Source organism: Stegostoma tigrinum, chromosome 32 (genome assembly GCF_030684315.1).
Source record: "Stegostoma tigrinum isolate sSteTig4 chromosome 32, sSteTig4.hap1, whole genome shotgun sequence".
Taxonomy (NCBI): domain Eukaryota; kingdom Metazoa; phylum Chordata; class Chondrichthyes; order Orectolobiformes; family Stegostomatidae; genus Stegostoma; species Stegostoma tigrinum.
Window position 1 is genome coordinate 39319971 of NC_081385.1, and position 16838 is coordinate 39336808.

The 16838-nt window shown below is 44.6% G+C and overlaps 1 protein-coding gene across 6 annotated transcripts in view; it reads left to right on the forward strand.

Moving 5' to 3' along the window:
• Positions 1–16838, forward strand: part of tmem107l (transmembrane protein 107 like) — a 55128-nt gene that overhangs the window by 20802 nt on the left and 17488 nt on the right. For all 6 annotated transcript variants that reach the window (XM_048562280.2, XM_048562279.2, XM_048562281.2 and 3 more), the window contains exon 5: positions 4438–4538. In XM_048562280.2, the coding sequence (XP_048418237.1) occupies positions 4438–4538 (101 nt within the window). The remainder of the gene's footprint in view (positions 1–4437; positions 4539–16838) is intronic.

Below are 16838 nucleotides of genomic sequence, written 5' to 3' on the forward strand. Positions count from 1 at the left end.
TCAATGATGTCTAATGGGTAATGTAATCTCAGGTGTTTCTGATGTGCATTTTGCCATTCTGGTGTTCTGTTGTGGTGCAGTGGTAATGTCCCTACACCTGAATCAAGAGACCCAGATTCAAGTCCCAATTGCTCTGGTGGGGTGTAATAATATCTGTAAACAGGTTGATTAGGAAAGTAGGTCTCATGTTCTCCATCTTGTCTTGCTCATTTCCATGGTTACTAGATTGGTCCAGTGTAGTAATATATTGCTGGTATTCTGGTGGGTCTCTCTTCAACCCTAAACAGTTTCTGTTGGATTCCGAGCATGTTAGGGAAAGGTATAAGGGATATGTGCCAGAGGCGGGTACGTGGAGTTAGAGATCATGGCTGATCTGTGGCCTTTGAATGGTGAAACAGGCTTGAGGGACTAAATGGCTGATGCCTGTTACTATGTTCCAGAGTTCCCATGACTTCATCACAATAGGCATTGACCTAGGAACTGGAATGTGCTTGAATTCATTTATAAAGCTCTGTTTAAGCAGTTCTACCCACAACATTTCAGGAAAGATATTTGAGCCTTTGTGAGGATGCTTTAGCCTAATAGTTCCAGGGTTGGCAAATTTATCCACAGGGTTAAGTTGAAGAAGCTAATGGTGTCCATTCTGGAGCAAATATGATGAAAGAAAAATTTGCTACCGGTATATCGGAAGTTTGCTGATGATGTGATGGCTAGGGATACAGATATATGTTTTTGAGCAAATGATGCAGGGGGTGAAAGTCTTCTATGCAGGAAGTTGTAATGGCCTGGAAAACACTGCCTACAAGGATGGTGGTAGTAGAGACCATCAGTGATTTCCAGATTTGTTGAATGGACACTTGAAAGAAATAAATTTGCAGATTAGAATTTGTCAAACAGGACTGCTTAGACTGCTATGTGGAGGTTCTAAGGATTCTGAACAAAACATAATGAACTGCAAATGCTGTAATTCTGCAATGAAAGTCGAAATAACTGGAAAAGTCAGCAGGTATGGCAGCAAGTGCGGAGATAAAGCAGAGTCACCATTTCAGGTTAAATGGAAATATAGAAAATAGGTGTAGGAGCTGGCCATTTGGCCCTTCGAGCTTGCTCCACCACTTAGTACAATCATGCAATCTCAATATCCCACTCCCGCCCTCTCCTCTTACCCCCTTGATCCTCTTCGCCACAAGGGCCACACTCAGCTCCGCCTTGAATATTTCTTCTGAACTGGCCCCGGTAGCTTCCTGTGGGAGAGAATTCCACAGATTCACAACTGAGTGAAGAAACTGTTCCTCATCTCAGTCCTGACTGGCTTATCTCTTTTGCTTAGACTGTGACCCATAATTCTGTACTTGACCAATGTTCCGAATGTTCTTCCCACATCTGGCCTGTCCAGTCCTATCAGAATTTTATATGTTTCTATGATATCCCTACTCATTCTCTAAATTCCTGTGAGTACATGCCCAGTTGATCCAGTCTTTCTTCGAATTTCAGTCGTGCTATCCCTGGAATCGGTTTGGTGAGCCTTTGCTAGACACCCTAAATAGCAAGAACATCCTTCCCCAGACTTGAAGACCAAAGCTGCACTCAATGGTCAAGGTGTGGCTTCACTAAAGCCCTGTACAACTGCAGCAAGACACCCTTACTCTGCTACTCAAATTCTTTCACTGTGAAGGCCGGCATGTCATTAGCTTTCCTCACCATCTGCTGCACCTGCATGCCAACCTTCAGCAACTATTCCACCATGGCATGCAGGTCTCGTTGCACTTCACCTTTTCCTAAGTTGCCACCGTTCAGATAATAATCTGTCATCCTACTTTTGGGGGTGAATTGCATAACCTCGCATTTATTCACATTTATATTGGATTTGTCCATTCAGCCAGTCTGTCCAAGTCACCGTGCAGTCTTTTAGCATCCACCGCCACCCAGCTGAGTGTCATCTGCAAATTTGCAAATATTGCATTCAATTCCTTTGTCTAAATTGTTAATGTATATTGTGAACAGGTGAGGTCTCGGCACTGAACCCTGCGGCATCCCAGTCCTCACTCCCTGCCACTCTTAACGCTCTTGTTTCCTATCTGCCAACCAGTTCTCTTTCCATGTCAAAACATTACCTCCGAACAGGGTTCAGTCATCCTTCTTCACAACTGATTATGGCTAGGAAACTTTTGGTGTATATGCTGAAGGAGGTGGGGGAGGCGGGTGCTAGGGTATTCATTTTTGCCATCAGAATGTAGATGTTATGCAAAGTAGTTGCCCACTCTGCGTTTCATCTCCTCAGTGTAGAGGAGACCAAAATGTGAGCAGCAAGCACAATTGAGTGACATGCAGGTTAATTGCTTCTTCACCTGACAGATGCATCTGAGGTCTTGGATCGTGAAGAGGGAGGAAGTAAATTGGCAATAAACCACCTCCTGTGATTGCTTGGGAAGGTGTTTTGGGGGTGTGGGCATGTTAGTAGTAGAGGAGGAGTAGACCCAGAGAGAACAGACCCTGTGGAAGGCTGAAAAAAGAAGGAAGGAGAAAATATATCTGGTGGTGGAAATGGCAGCTTAATGATTTTTTTTTAAATGTGGATGCTGTTGGGGTGGAAAGTGAGGACCAGGGGACCCTATTAATGTTGTGGGTAGGAAGAGAAGGGGTGAGGGCAGAAGTCCAGGAAATGGATTGTACACAGCTTCGGGTACTGCAAGTTAGAGTAGCAGGAATCCTTGCTTGAGGAAGAAGGTGGCAACATCAGAACAGATATGATGGAGACCTAGAAACTGGGAGAATGGAGTAAAGTCTTTATAGGAAATGGGATGTGGTGATGTATAGGCAGACTGGGTGACTGCTTTATGGAATACCTATAATCTGTTTAAAAACTACCTTGATCTTCTGGGGTTGCCTGCCACTTCAACACATCACAATATGTCTGTCTTAAGCTTGCTGCAGTACACCAGCAAAGCTTAACACAATTTGAAAGAACAACATCTCGTTATCCACTTGGAGTCCCTGCAGCCTTCAGAACTCCTATCGGATTCAACAATTTTAGGGTCTGAGCACTTTATTTCATGTTCTTCCCCCATCCCCACGCAGCAGGCCCTGTTGTTACATGTACTACTTTCACCACAGCTAACACATTTTCACCCACTAATGGTTTCTCTTATCAGCTTTTCTTTCTCTCGGCTCACCATTATCCACTCCTTTGTCTGCCCAATTACTATTCTCTGTCTCCAGGCTCCATGTTCACCTAGTGGTTACTCCAATTCACCACCTCCAACTTCAGTAGATATACCAACCATTTCCATGCTATAATCAATTCTGCTTTGGGTCGAATGACCCTTCTTCATCAACTGTTTTCTGTCCACATATGCTGCCAGACCCTGCTGAATTTCTCCAGCTATTTCAGATTTTGTTCCTGTTAGAACTCTATGGCTTTCTTCTGTGCCATGGCTATGAGTCTGAAGCAGATTAATCCAGTTGTATCATGATTTTGTACATGCTACATTTGCACAAATAGACTGGCAGAAAATCATGATAAATTGGTCTTCCAGCTCAGATGGCACTACTTAGCACTGGATAGTATCCTCAAAATCAGCTCAAAACTTGCAGTAGGCATTGCTTAGGTACGGGCTTTGAGAAGCTGAGAGCGGTCAAGCATCATCCACTTAACTTCTAATATGAGTGGGGAGGAATACCCTTGATCTTCAGTGATTCATATGAAGATGACTTAAACGTGATGCTCACTTTTAAGGTAATAAGATTAGTGGTCAATTGAGTTTCCAAAACTGAATTTTCAGTCTCTGATTTGAATAAACTATTTGAATAAATAGTGTGCAAATCAGCTGTCTGAGAATCACACTGAGTCAACTTAAGCAGCTAGGTCTGTCTCATTGGATCCACATGTGCCATGTTTATGCCTATATGTACCTAAATCTTTGTAGAACAGAAGTAGCATCTACTTTAATATTAAACATTGACTTGACATTCAGTTTTGACATCTCAACTTAGACAGTATATGTGGCTTTTGAAGGTTCAGTGATAGTTCAAAAGGACAATTAGGAGAATGATCGACCTGAGTTATGATAAAATTGGGTAAACTTGGATTAATTTCTCAGCCATATCACATCGCATGATCACATGTCATTGTGGCTTGGTTTAGACAGGGGATAATTCTAAATCACAGGCATAAAGCATTTAGCTTTAATTTTTAGACTAAAAAGGAATAAACTATATTGAAATCCAATACATTGTAATTTGGGGTTTTGCCAGTAATGGTTGACATAATTGCAGATTAAGCATGATATGCAGAATGCGACCCCTCTTCTATATTCTCCTGGTGTAAGGCATTTTGCACATCTAATTCCATTTCTTTTCTCCAGAAGTTTGTACAAAAAATTTATTATTTTTTCTCTCCTGAATATTTGCTGATTGTTATTCTTTGCTTTCTTCCAGATTAATTGTGGCATTGTCAGTGACTCTAGGCATGTTTCTAATCGAGCTGCTGGGCTTCTTCTCTGGCGTCTCCATGTTCAACAGCACCCAGAGCCTCATTTGTATCCTTCAGGCATGTAGGACTAAGATTAAAAGAAAGTGTCCTTGAATGTTTGCAACACTGCCACCTCCTGTCACTTTTCCATTTTTAACTGTACATACTAAGAGGGGTTATAGTGTGAAAATAAGTTGGCTATTTTCTATGCAGTCTAAAGATCTGTGTAATTTATTGTGAGCTTTCATCTTCTGTCAATCAATGAATTTGGAGTTGTCAGTTTTAATTTTATCTTGTGGCTTTCAAAGAGGCCACGTTCTAAAAGGTTCAGACCTGCTGTTTGGACTTGGGCTTATGATCTACCTTTCCACTTTGAGCTCGTCATAATCATGAAGTCAGAGTCTGTTTATGTCATCGATTTTCTACATTGTGTTGGCAAAAAAGTTCCCACAATTGTTTGAGGAAAATGACGAGTATTAATAGTTGGACATTATTTGGCAATATAGGCACAAAGCACCAGTTTGTCAGGGGGACATCTTGTACCAAATCTACAGAGGTATTGCTTTGTCACTGTCTGCCAAATTTTAATGTTTCCGTGGTATAGTTATTGTAGCAGATTCCACAAGTAGCTGATGCACCCTGAGAATCTGAAAACCTCTAATTCAGATTTACTTGACAAATAGTTCACTTCTAAGGAGCGTCTCATGTCTGGTTTGTCCTACATGAGGGGTTAAAAGTTTTGTTTAAAACAGTTTTTGTTGTGAGGTGGAATCAGAGTGAGTGAAGAAATTAGTCCTTGGGCCAGACGTAAATATTCAGCATGAGCTGATGTGCCCCCCGCAGACAGAACAACTAACTCGTTTGGGCTGTTTGGCTGAAAGAGAGTTGTCAGGAGAGAGCTGATTGCTGAGGTTGCTGATTGCCGGAGGTAGGCACACAATGTCTTTGCTCTGCAGAATCATGTTTTAAATTTCACGAGTGTTTTATGGCCAATGCTTGGCCATATCATCATCCTGAAAACTTGTGGATTGGAAATTTTTCAAATGGCTATGGGGTGTTGCATTCCCTACTTGGTCTTTCCAAATATGCTTTGGAAAATTGGCCAGACAGGTGTCTGAGTCCAGGTTTCTCTCTTGTAGGCAGTGTTCTCTATCTGAAAAACATAGGGTTGTCCAGCTGCTTTCAGTGCTGTGTCTGTTGCCATGCACTATCCAACTATTTGTAGCACAAGGTGAATTTCTGCTGTTGCCACTCAATAGCCACCTTCCTATGGGACTGTGCAGCGAGGGATAGGAATTTTATTGGTCGTTTACAGCAAAATAGTAGGCAGGCCCTTAACTAAAGAAATAAAGACATAAAGAAGCTAAGTAGTGAAGAAAATAGAAATTGCTGGAAAAACTGAGCAGGTCTGGCAATATCTGTGGACAGAAATCAGCGTTAACATTTCAGGTCTTGTGACCCTTCAGAACTGTTTTGAAGCTCTGATTACTATTTATCACCGATGCATCAACATATTTGGAAACTTGTAGAGCTACACAACTCTTGAATTTTGAGATTGTCAGGGTTTAATTGAATTCTTAGCTGCATGTGGTACTCTAACAGTCACATCTGATGTATACATTGCAATTAGACTTTATTCAAGTTGAGCTCTTATAGGAATTAACATACTATATTAGAAAGAAGCAACTTTCCTCAGCTTTACATGAAGGATAAGCTCATTGCCTAGCTACAAAACAGACAACAAAAAAGCAGAAACCTGTTGCTATATTGGCACTCCCTTTCTATTGATTCAAGATTTCCTCTGACAATGGCGGGCCACATTTCTTTGTGTCACAGCCATCATGCTGGCAAGGGGAATGTGGGTGTACTGCCTATGTGTGTTGCTGAACTCATAGGGAAGCACTTCAGATGAGTCAACTCCAGCCACTGCAATAGGCCATGGGCTAATGTTTTCACACCACGTCTATTTTGACCAACAAATACTAGAATACACTAGTCCCATTTTCTTGCATTTAGTTGATGGCCTATTGTCTCTGACAATTTAAGTGCTTCTTAAATGTTGTGAGAATACCTGCCTTCACAGCCCTCTCGGGCAGCACGTTCCATATTTCTACCAGTCTCTGTGTGTGGGGGAAAGAAACGTCTGTCAGATCTCCTCTTGAACCATTTACTGCGCACCTTAAACTTGTGCCTTCTGGCCTTAGCCACGTTAGCGAAAGGTGAAACATTTATCACAATTCTACTTTGTTCATGCATCACATAATTCTTTATACTTCATTCACATTCCCCCTCAGCTTTCTGTGTTCCAAGAAGAATAAACTCGACCTGTCTTATCTCACATCAGAACTGAGAAGTTTTTTCCCAGGCAACATTGTGGTGAATCTCCTCTGCACCCTGCCCAGTTCAAACATCATTTCAATTAGCAGAATTCGGATAGTGGAGACGTCATGGATAGAATTAAAGACTGTAATGGGAGTTATGGATAGATCCCCGGTGGTAGCTGTATAGTAGTAGATTGTACTGATGTAACGATTACAGGAGCAAGTAGCAAAGACAATGGTCTTAGCAGACAATATCAACTTAAATTTAGTGTGTGAAGTGTAGACTTGCATGCTGTCAAAAATAGTGAATTTCTTGTGTGTTCATTATTTTTTGTAACAGGGACACAATGGATAATGTCACATTTATTCACATTATACTTTAACTGCCCTGCACCAGGCCACTCAGCCTGTCCAGATCTTTCAATAGAGTGTCTCTGTATCCTCCTCACAGTTCACCCTCCCATTCAGCTTTGTGTTGTCTGCAAACATGGACATATTACATTTAGTTCATTAGTATATCATTAGCATTTATTGCAAATAGTTGCGATCCAAGCACTGATCCCTGTGGGACCCCCATAGTCACTAATGCCACTTGGAAAAAGATCCTTTTGTTTGGACCAAAAGTAAGAACTAGAAACAGGAAAAGGCAATTTAACCCCTTGAACCTGCTCTGCTATTTGATATGATGATGCTGATCTCATCTAAATCTCAACTCCACTTTGCTGCTCGATCTCACTAACATTTCATCTCATTACGAATTAAATATCTGTTTATCTTCCAGTACCCACCAAACTCTGTAGTCGTGAATTCCACACATGCATGACCCTTTGAGAGAATTTTCTCCTCCACTGTTTTAAACATGGTACCATTATCCTAAAACTAAGACCTGTTGTTCTAGAGCTAGTAGGAACTGCTGATGCTGGAGAATCTGAGGTAACACGATGTGAAGCTGGATGAACACAACGGGCCAAGCAGCATCAGAGGAGCAGGAAAGCTTGACATTTCGGGTTGGGACCCTCCTTCACACCTGTTGTTCCAGATTGTTTCTTGTCTGCCAGCTAGTTCTCTATCCATGTCAGTCCATATCTAAATCCTGTACGCTTTAACTTAAATGCTGATCTCTTGTGTTGAGAGGATGTGCATATGTGATGGGAGGCTGTTTGCCTGCAGCATCATCTTATAGAACCTCACTCCTGTGAAAGTATCATTGATGTCAAAGCTATTTGGAATATTTGATTTTGGAACAGTCAAAACAGGTTATTGATATGGTCTTTAACCGCTCAGCCAGTTCGACAAGATGGTGTTGAATTTTAAATTTCATGTTATGTCTTTCTTCAGCAAGTTGTTCCTGGAATGACTACCACACTGAAACTGAGAGAAACTTTATGTACACAATCCCAGGAACCACACATTGTCTTATTTTGAGAACAGTCTGTTAGAGAGAAGAAGGTTAAGAGTTGACTTAATAGAGACATACAAGATGATCAGAGGATTTGATAGGGTGCACAGTGAGAGCCTTTTTCCTCAGATGGTGATGGCTAGCATGCGGGGACATAGGTTTAAATTGAGGGTTGATAGCTATAGGACAGATGTCAGAGGTAGATTCTTTACTCAGAGAATAGTAAGGGTGCGGAATGCCCTGCCTGCAACAGGAGTAGACTCGACAAATTTAAGGGCTTAAATGGTCGTTGGATAAACATATGGATGTTAACGGAATAGTGTAGGTTAGATAGGCTTCAGATTGGTTTCACAGGTCAGCGCAACGTCGAGGGCCGAAGGGCCTGTACAGCGCTGTTTTGTTCAATGTTCTAAGATTGCTTCAACTTTATCTTCTCTAGATGGCGGTGTGCTTACCCCATCACATGTCTCAAGCAGATGACTTTAGTACACTCACATTTCATTTATGTTATCACTAAATCAACTTTTGGTAGTTTTATCAAATAGAGCAGTTAGTTGTTTCATGTGTCCTTCTCTAATGTTGCTGTGAGCCAATAGATCATTGCTATATACAACACACTTGTATAGCCTGGCAACTACTTGTTTGTCAATCTTTAAAAGCTAGCTGGTGTATTCTTCCTTCCACATTGCATTGACGTAAGAGTCTGGAGTTTTGAAAGCAGAAATTGCTTTGGCAAGATCAGTTTGCAGAAATTATCAATAACCTTTTATCTATCTATATCTTGAGGTTGGTTGGCTCATCGAACTGGTTTGTTGTTCCACAGACATTTCGTTACTGTGCTTGGTAACATCCTCAGCGCAGCCTCTGATGAAGCATTAGTGTGTTTTCCTGACTGGTTCTTAAACTCTGGGGTCCGTTGAGAAGGATTGCTTCTCCTCCGGTTTTCCTTCGTAGTGGAATGTATATGGGGTCACCTGAACTAAAGACCCACTCCCCGCCATGGACAGGACCAGTGTCATCTACAAGATCCCCTGCAGAGACTGCGAGAAACACTACATCAGACAAACAGGAAGGAAATTAACAACAAGATGAACATAACTGGCTACAAAAAGACTCGACCAGTACTCCCTCATCTCAATCCACATGCACAGGGAGAACCACCACTTCACCTGGGGCGACACCAAAATCCTGGGACAGACAAGGCCGAGTCAAGCACGAGAATTCCTGGAAGCATGGCACTCCACGAAGCATGCTATTAATAAACGCATTGAATTTGACCCCATATATGTTCCACTGCGAAGGAAAACCAGAAGTGAGGCATTCCATCACAACGGACCCCAGAGTTTAAAAACCAGTTGGGAAAACACACCGATGCTTCATCAGAAGCTGCACTGAGGATGTTACCAAGCATGGTAATGAAATATCTGTAAAACAACAAACCAGCTCGACAAGCCAACCAGCTTCAACACCCACAACCCGAGCTACAGATCTACTACAAAACCTTAGAGTTTTTTACTTTACTCTTATCTAAAAATGGTAAACTTATACCTGATTATCTATTCTAATTATTTGTGTTGTCAATTGATATTCTCAATTTAAAATTTACCAGTAGCTTTCCATTCCACCATGCTCTCTGTTTATCATATGTCACTTTGAGAACAGTTGTTAGTTTCCCGTGTTTGATATGTCTCCTCCCGTGGCTTATTGAATCTCTGCTCTCTTTTATCCTTTGCTGTTGCTGGTAGCTCCAATCAGGTTTATAATCTCGTATTTTGTATTGAGAATCATGAACAGAAAGGAAATAACAATCTGCATTTCTTTTAAACATTTTTTGGTCACCAAATGCCTCTATGCCCTACAGCCAAGCACAGTCAGTGCTGAATAATACAATTCAGCATTCTAGATGCTCACAACGAACCCCCAAGGAAAGCAATGCTAAACTGGCCAGATTAGCTGTTATTTGTGATGTATCGGTGTATTATCCTGTCTACTTGCAACTCTACTTTCAAAGAACCATGAACTTGCAACTTTGATTAGATTCCCTACAGTGTGGAAACAGGCCCTTCGGCCCAACAAGTCATCACTGCCCCTTGAAGAATCCTACCCAGACCCATCCCCCTATAACCCACACAGCCCTGAACACTATGGGCAATTTAGCACGGCCAATCCACCAAACCTGCACATCTTTGGATTGTGGGAGGAAACCAGAGCACCTGGAGGAAACCCATGCAGACACGGAGAGAATGTGCAAACTCCACACAGACAGTTGCCCGAGGTGGGAATTGAACCCGGGTCCCTGGCGCTGTGAGGCTGAAGTGCTAACCACCGAGCCACCGTGCCGCTCCGAGGGTCTCTTCGTTCAGCAACAATCCCCAGGACCTGACTATAAAATTATAAGTCCTGCCCTCATTTGCATTTCCAAAATGCAGTGCCTCACATTTATCTAGATTAAACTCCATCTGCAACTCCTCGGCCTTTTGGCCCATCTGATGAAGGTCCTTTTGGACTCTGAGGTAATGTTCTCTGTCCACGACACCACCAACTTTGGTGTCATCTGCGAACTTACTGATCATACCTCCTATAGAACATAGAACAGTACAGCACAGAACAGGCCCTTCAGCCCACAATGTTGTGCCGACCATTGATCCTCATGTATGCACCCTCAAATTTCTGTGACCATATACATGTCCAGCAGTCTCTTAAATGACCCCAATGACCTTGCTTCCACAACTGCTACTGGCAACGCATTCCATGCTCTCACAACTCTCTGCGTAAAGAACCTACCTCTGACATCCCCTCTATACTTTCCACCAACCAGCTTAAATCTATGACCCCTCGTGCTAGCCATTTCTGCCCTGGGAAATAGTCTCTGGCTATCAACTCTATCTATGCCCCTCATTATCTTGTATACCTCAATTAGGTCCCCTCTCCTCCTCCTTTTCTCCAATGAAAAGAGACCGAGCTCAGTCAACCTCTCTTCATAAGATAAGCCCTCCAGTCCAGGCAGCATCCTGGTAAACCTCCTCTGAACCCTCTCCAAAGCATCCACATCTTTCCTATAATAGGGCGCCCAGAACTGGACGCAGTATTCCAAGTGCGGTCTAACCAAAGTTTTATAGAGCTGCAACAAGATCTCACGACTCTTAAACTCAATCCCCCTGTTAATGAAAGCCAAAACACCATATGCTTTCTTAACAACCCTGTCCACTTGGGTGGCCATTTTAAGGGATCTATGTATCTGCACACCAAGATCCCTCTGTTCCTCCACACTGCCAAGAATCCTATCCTTAATCCTGTACTCAGCTTTCAAATTCGACCTTCCAAAATGCATCACCTCGCATTTATCCAGGTTGAACTCCATCTGCCACCTCTCAGCCCATCTCTGCATCCTGTCAATGTCCCGCTGCAGCCTACAACAGCCCTCTACACTGTCAACGACACCTCCGACCTTTGTGTCATCTGCAAACTTGCTGACCCATCCTTCAATCCCCTCATCCAAGTCATTAATAAAAATTACAAACAGTAGAGGCCCAAGGACAGAGCCCTGTGGAACCCCACTCACCACTGACTTCCAGGCATAATATTTTCCTTCTACTACCACTCGCTGTCTTCTGTTGGCCAGCCAATTCTGTATCCAAGCAGCTAAGTTCCCCTGTATCCCATTCCTCCTGACCTTCTGAATGAGCCTACCATGGGGAACCTTATCAAATGCCTTACTGAAGTCCATATACACCACATCCACAGCTCGACCCTCATCAACTTTTCTAGTCACATCCTCAAAAAACTCTAAGGTTTGTAAGGCATGACCTACCCCTCACAAAGCCGTCTTGACTGTATTTGATCAAGCCATGCTCTTCCAGATGGTCATAAATCTTATCCCTCAGAATCCTTTCTAACACCTTGCAGACGACAGACGTGAGACTTACTGGTCTATAATTGCCGGGGATTTCCCTATTTCCTTTCTTGAAGAGAGGAATTACATTTGCCTCTCTCCAGTCCTCAGGTACAACTCCAGTGGACAGCGAGGATGCAAAGATCTTCGCAAGTGGCGAAGCAATTGCATTTCTCGCTTCCCAAAGCAGCCGAGGACAAATCTGGTCCGGGCCTGGCGACTTGTCAATCTTAATGTTTGACAAAATTTTCAGCACATCAGCTTCGTCTATCTCTATCCATTCCAGCATGCACACCTGCTCTTCAAAGTTTTCATTCACTACAAAGTTCGTTTCTTTCGTAAAGACAGAAGCAAAAAACTCATTTAGGGCTTCCCCGACCTCCTCAGGCTCCACACACAAGTTCCCTATGCTATCCCTGATCGGCCCTACTCTTTCTTTGACCATTCTCTTATTCCTCACATAAGTGTAAAATGCCTTTGTGTTTTCCCGGATTCCTTCTGCCAAGCCTTTCTCGTGCCCCTTCCTTGGCTCTCCTCAGACCATTTTTGAGCTCCTTCCTTGCCTGCATGTAATCCTCTCTAGCTGAACTTGACCCTAGCTTCCTCCACCTTATGTAAGCTACCTTCTTCCTTTTCACAAGAAGCTCCACCGCTCTCGTCATCCAAGGTTCCTTTATCTTACCCCTTCTTGCCTGTCTCAGAGGGACATATTTACTCATCACTCCCAACAACTGTTCCTTAAACAGTCTCCACATGTCTATAGTTCCCTTACCATGGAACAACTGCTCCCAGTCCATGCTTCCTAACTCATGTCTAATCGCATCATAGTTTCTTCTTCCCCAATTAAATATCCTCCCATTTTGCCTAATCCTCTCCTTCTCCATAGCTATGTAGAATGTGAGGCAGTTATGGTCACTATCACCAAAATGCTCTCCCACCACAAGATCTGATACCTGCCCCGGCTCGTTTCCGAGCACCAAGTCTAGAATGGCCTCTCCCCTCGTCGGCCTGTCAACGTACTGCGTTAGGAAACCCTCCTAAACACACCTTACAAAAACAGCTCCATTCAAATCTTCTGCTCGAAGGAGGTTCCAATCAATATTAGGAAAGTTAAAGTCACCCATTACAACAACCCTACTACGTCCACACTTTTCCAAAATTTGTCGACCTATGATTTCTTCAATCTCCCTGCTGCTATTGGGGGGCCTGTAGTAAACCCCTAACGAGGTGACTACTCCCTTGCTGTTCCTAATTTCCACCCATACTGACTCAGTAGGCAGATCTTCCTCGACAAAGGAAGCTTCTGTAGCTGTGATACCCTCCCTGATTAGTAGTGCTACACCCCCTCCTCTTTTTTCCCCCTCCCTATTCTTTTTAAATGTTCTAAACCCTGGAAGATCCAGCAACCATTCCTGCCCATGAGAAACCCATGTCTCTGTTATGGCCACAACATCATAGCACCAGGTACTGATCCATGCTCTAAGTTCATCACTTTTATTCCTGATACTCCTTGCATTAAAGCAAACACACTTTAACCGATCCCTTGGTTCCTTCCCAGGAAAATCCTTCCCACTAGCTGGTCTACCTCTTGCTACTGCCTCACCTGCATCAACGCTCACCTCTGGTATACAGCTCAGGTTCCCACCCCCCTGCCATACTAGTTTAAACCCTCTCGAACTACTCGAGCAAACCTTCCACCCAGGACATTGGTCCCCTTCCAGTTCAGATGCAACCCGTCCGTCTTGTACAGGTCCCACCTTCCCCAGAAGGCATCCCAATTATCTACATATCTGAAGCCCTCCCTCCTACACCAGCTGCGTAGCCACGTGTTCAGCTGCGCCCGCTCCCTGTTCCTCACCTCGCTATCTCGTGGCACCGGTAGTAAACCAGAGAACACTACTCTGTTCGTCCTGCTCTGCAGCTTCCATCCTAACTCCCTGAAATCACTTTTTATATCCTCAATCCTATTTCTGGCTATATCATTTGTGCCAATATGTAACACGATTTCTGGCTGTTCGCCCTCCCCTTTTAGAACCTTATACACCCGATCGGAGACGTCCCGGACCCTGGCACCAGGGAGGCAACATACCTTCCGGGAATCCCGATCTTGACCACAAAATCTCCTGTCTATTCCCCTAACTATCGAGTCCCCTACGACGAGTACTTTTCTATTCTGCCCCCTTCCCTTCTTTGCCACAGTGTCAGGCTCAGTGCCAGAGAACTGACTACTATGGCTTTCCTCTGGTAGGTCATCCCCCCCAGCAGTATCCAAAACGGTATACTTATTGCTGAGGGGAATGCCCACAGGGGATCTCTGCACTGTCTGTCTGTCCCCTTTCCTCCCCCTAACTGTAACCCATCTATCCTCGTCCTGAGCCTTAGGAGTGACCAACTCCCGATAACTCCTCTCAATTACCCCCTCTGCCTCCCGAATGATCCGTAGTTCATCCAGCTCCAGCTCCATTTCCCTAACACAGTTTTCAAGGAGCTGTAGTTGGGTGCACTTCCCGCAGATGTAGCCAGCGGAGACGTGTGCCATGTCTCCCACCTACCACATTCTGCAGGAGGAGCAAGCAACTGCCCTAGCATCCATACCCCACTTATCTGAACACCCACTCAATACTAAAGCAGAAAGCTTACTTCAAGTAATAATAACAGATTAATAACAAACTTATATTCAATAGAGAAAGTTTAGAATGACCTTACCTTCTTAACTAGGTTAGAGGAGGAGGGCGGGTGGGAGACTCTACAGTTGTAGAGTCTCGGGTTTAGCAGCCTTGCTGATATATATGGTCACTGCTTTCCTTCCCGGCTGCCCCTCTGGTCCTCGTCACTTCCTCTGCTGCTCCCGCTCCTTCTCTGAAAGAGGAAAAACACCGCTGCCCGCTACCGGTAAGTAATTTTAAAAATAAACTGCTTTACCTTAGCTGCAGTCTTCCGGGTCCGTCTTACCTCCGCTGCTGCTCGCACTCAAAAAAAAATGTTCACAAGCAAGTAATTTAGAAATGACAAAAAGCAGTGGACCCAGCACAGTTCCTTTGTGGCAAATCATTGGTCACAGGCCTCCAGTCTGAAGAGCAACCCTACCCTGTCTCCTATCTTTGAGCCAGTTCTGTCTCCAAATGACTGGTTCTTCCTGTATTCCGTGTGATCTAAATTTGCTTACCAGTCTACCATGTGGAAACGTTGTCATATGCCTTACTGAAGTCCATATAGGTCACATCCACCGATCTGCCCTCATCAATCCTCTTCGTTACTACTTCAGAAAAGCTCAGTCAAGTTAGTGAGATAATAAAATGTGAGGCTGGATGAACACAGCAGGCCCAGCAGCATCTCAGGAGCACAAAAGCTGACGTTTTGGGCCTAGACCCTTCATCAGAGAGGGGGATGGGGTGAGAGTTCTGGAATAAATAGGGAGAGAGGGGGAGACGAACTGAAGATGGAGAGAAAAGAAGATAGGTGGAGAGGAGAGTATAGGTAGGGAGGGGATGGATCAGTCCAGGGAAGACGGACAGGTCAAGGAGGTGGGATGAGGTTAGTAGGTAGGAGATGGAGGTGCGGCTTGGGGTGGGAGGAAGGGATGGGTGAGAGGAAGAACAGGTTAGGGAGGCAGACACAGGCTGGACTGGTTTTGGGATGCACTGGGTGGAGGGGAAGAGCTGGGCTGGTTGTGTGGCGCAGTGGGGGGAGGGGACGAACTGGGCTGGTTTAGGGATGCGGTGGGGTAGGGGGAGATTTTGAAGCTGGTGAAGTCCACATTGATACCATTGGGCTGCAGGGTTCTCAAGCGGAATATGAGTTGCTGTTCCTGCAACCTTCAGGTGGCATCATTGTGGCACTGCAGGAGGCCCATGATGGACATGTCGTATGAAGAATGGGAGGGGGAGTGGAAATGGTTCGTGACTGGGAGGTGCAGTTGTTTATTGCGAACCGAGCGGAGGTGTTCTGCAAAGCGGTCCCCAAGCCTCCGCTTGGTTTCCCCAATGTAGAGGAAGCCACACCAGGTACAATGGATGCAGTATACCACATTGGCAGATGTGCAGGTGAACCTCTGCTTATTATGGAAAGTCATCTTGGGGCCTGGGATAGGGGTGAGGGAGGAGGTGTGGGGGCAAGTGTAGCATTTCCTGCGGTCGCAGGGGAATGTGCCGGGTGTGGTGGGGTTGGAGGGCAGTGTGGAGCGAACAAGGGAGTCACGGAGAGAGTGGTCTCTCCGGAAAGCAGACATGGGTGGGGATGGAAAAATGTCTTGGGTGGTGGGGTCGGATTGTAGATGGCGCAAGTGTCGGAGGATGATGCGTTGTATCTGGAGGTTGTTGGGGTGGTGTGTGAGACCGAGGGGGATCCTCTTTGGGTGGTTGTGGCGGGGGCGGGGAAATGTGGGAGACGCGGTCAAGGACGTTCTCGACCACTGTGGGGGGAACGTTGCGGTCCTTGAAGAACTTGGACATCTGGGATGTGCGGGAGTGGAATGCCTCATCGTGGGAGCAGATGTAGCGGAGGCGGAGGAATTGGGAATAGGGGATTATTTCCCCCACACAAAGCCATGTTAACGATCCATAATCAGTCCTTGACTTTCTGAATACATGTAGCTCCTGTCGCTCAGCATCCCTTCCCACAACTTGCCCACCAATGAAGTAAGGCTCACCGCCCTATAGTTCTCAGGCTTTTTCTGACCAGTGGCAGCATGTTAGCTAATCTTCAGTCTTGGGGGCACCTCACCTGTGCGATCGATGATCTAAGTATCTCAGCAAG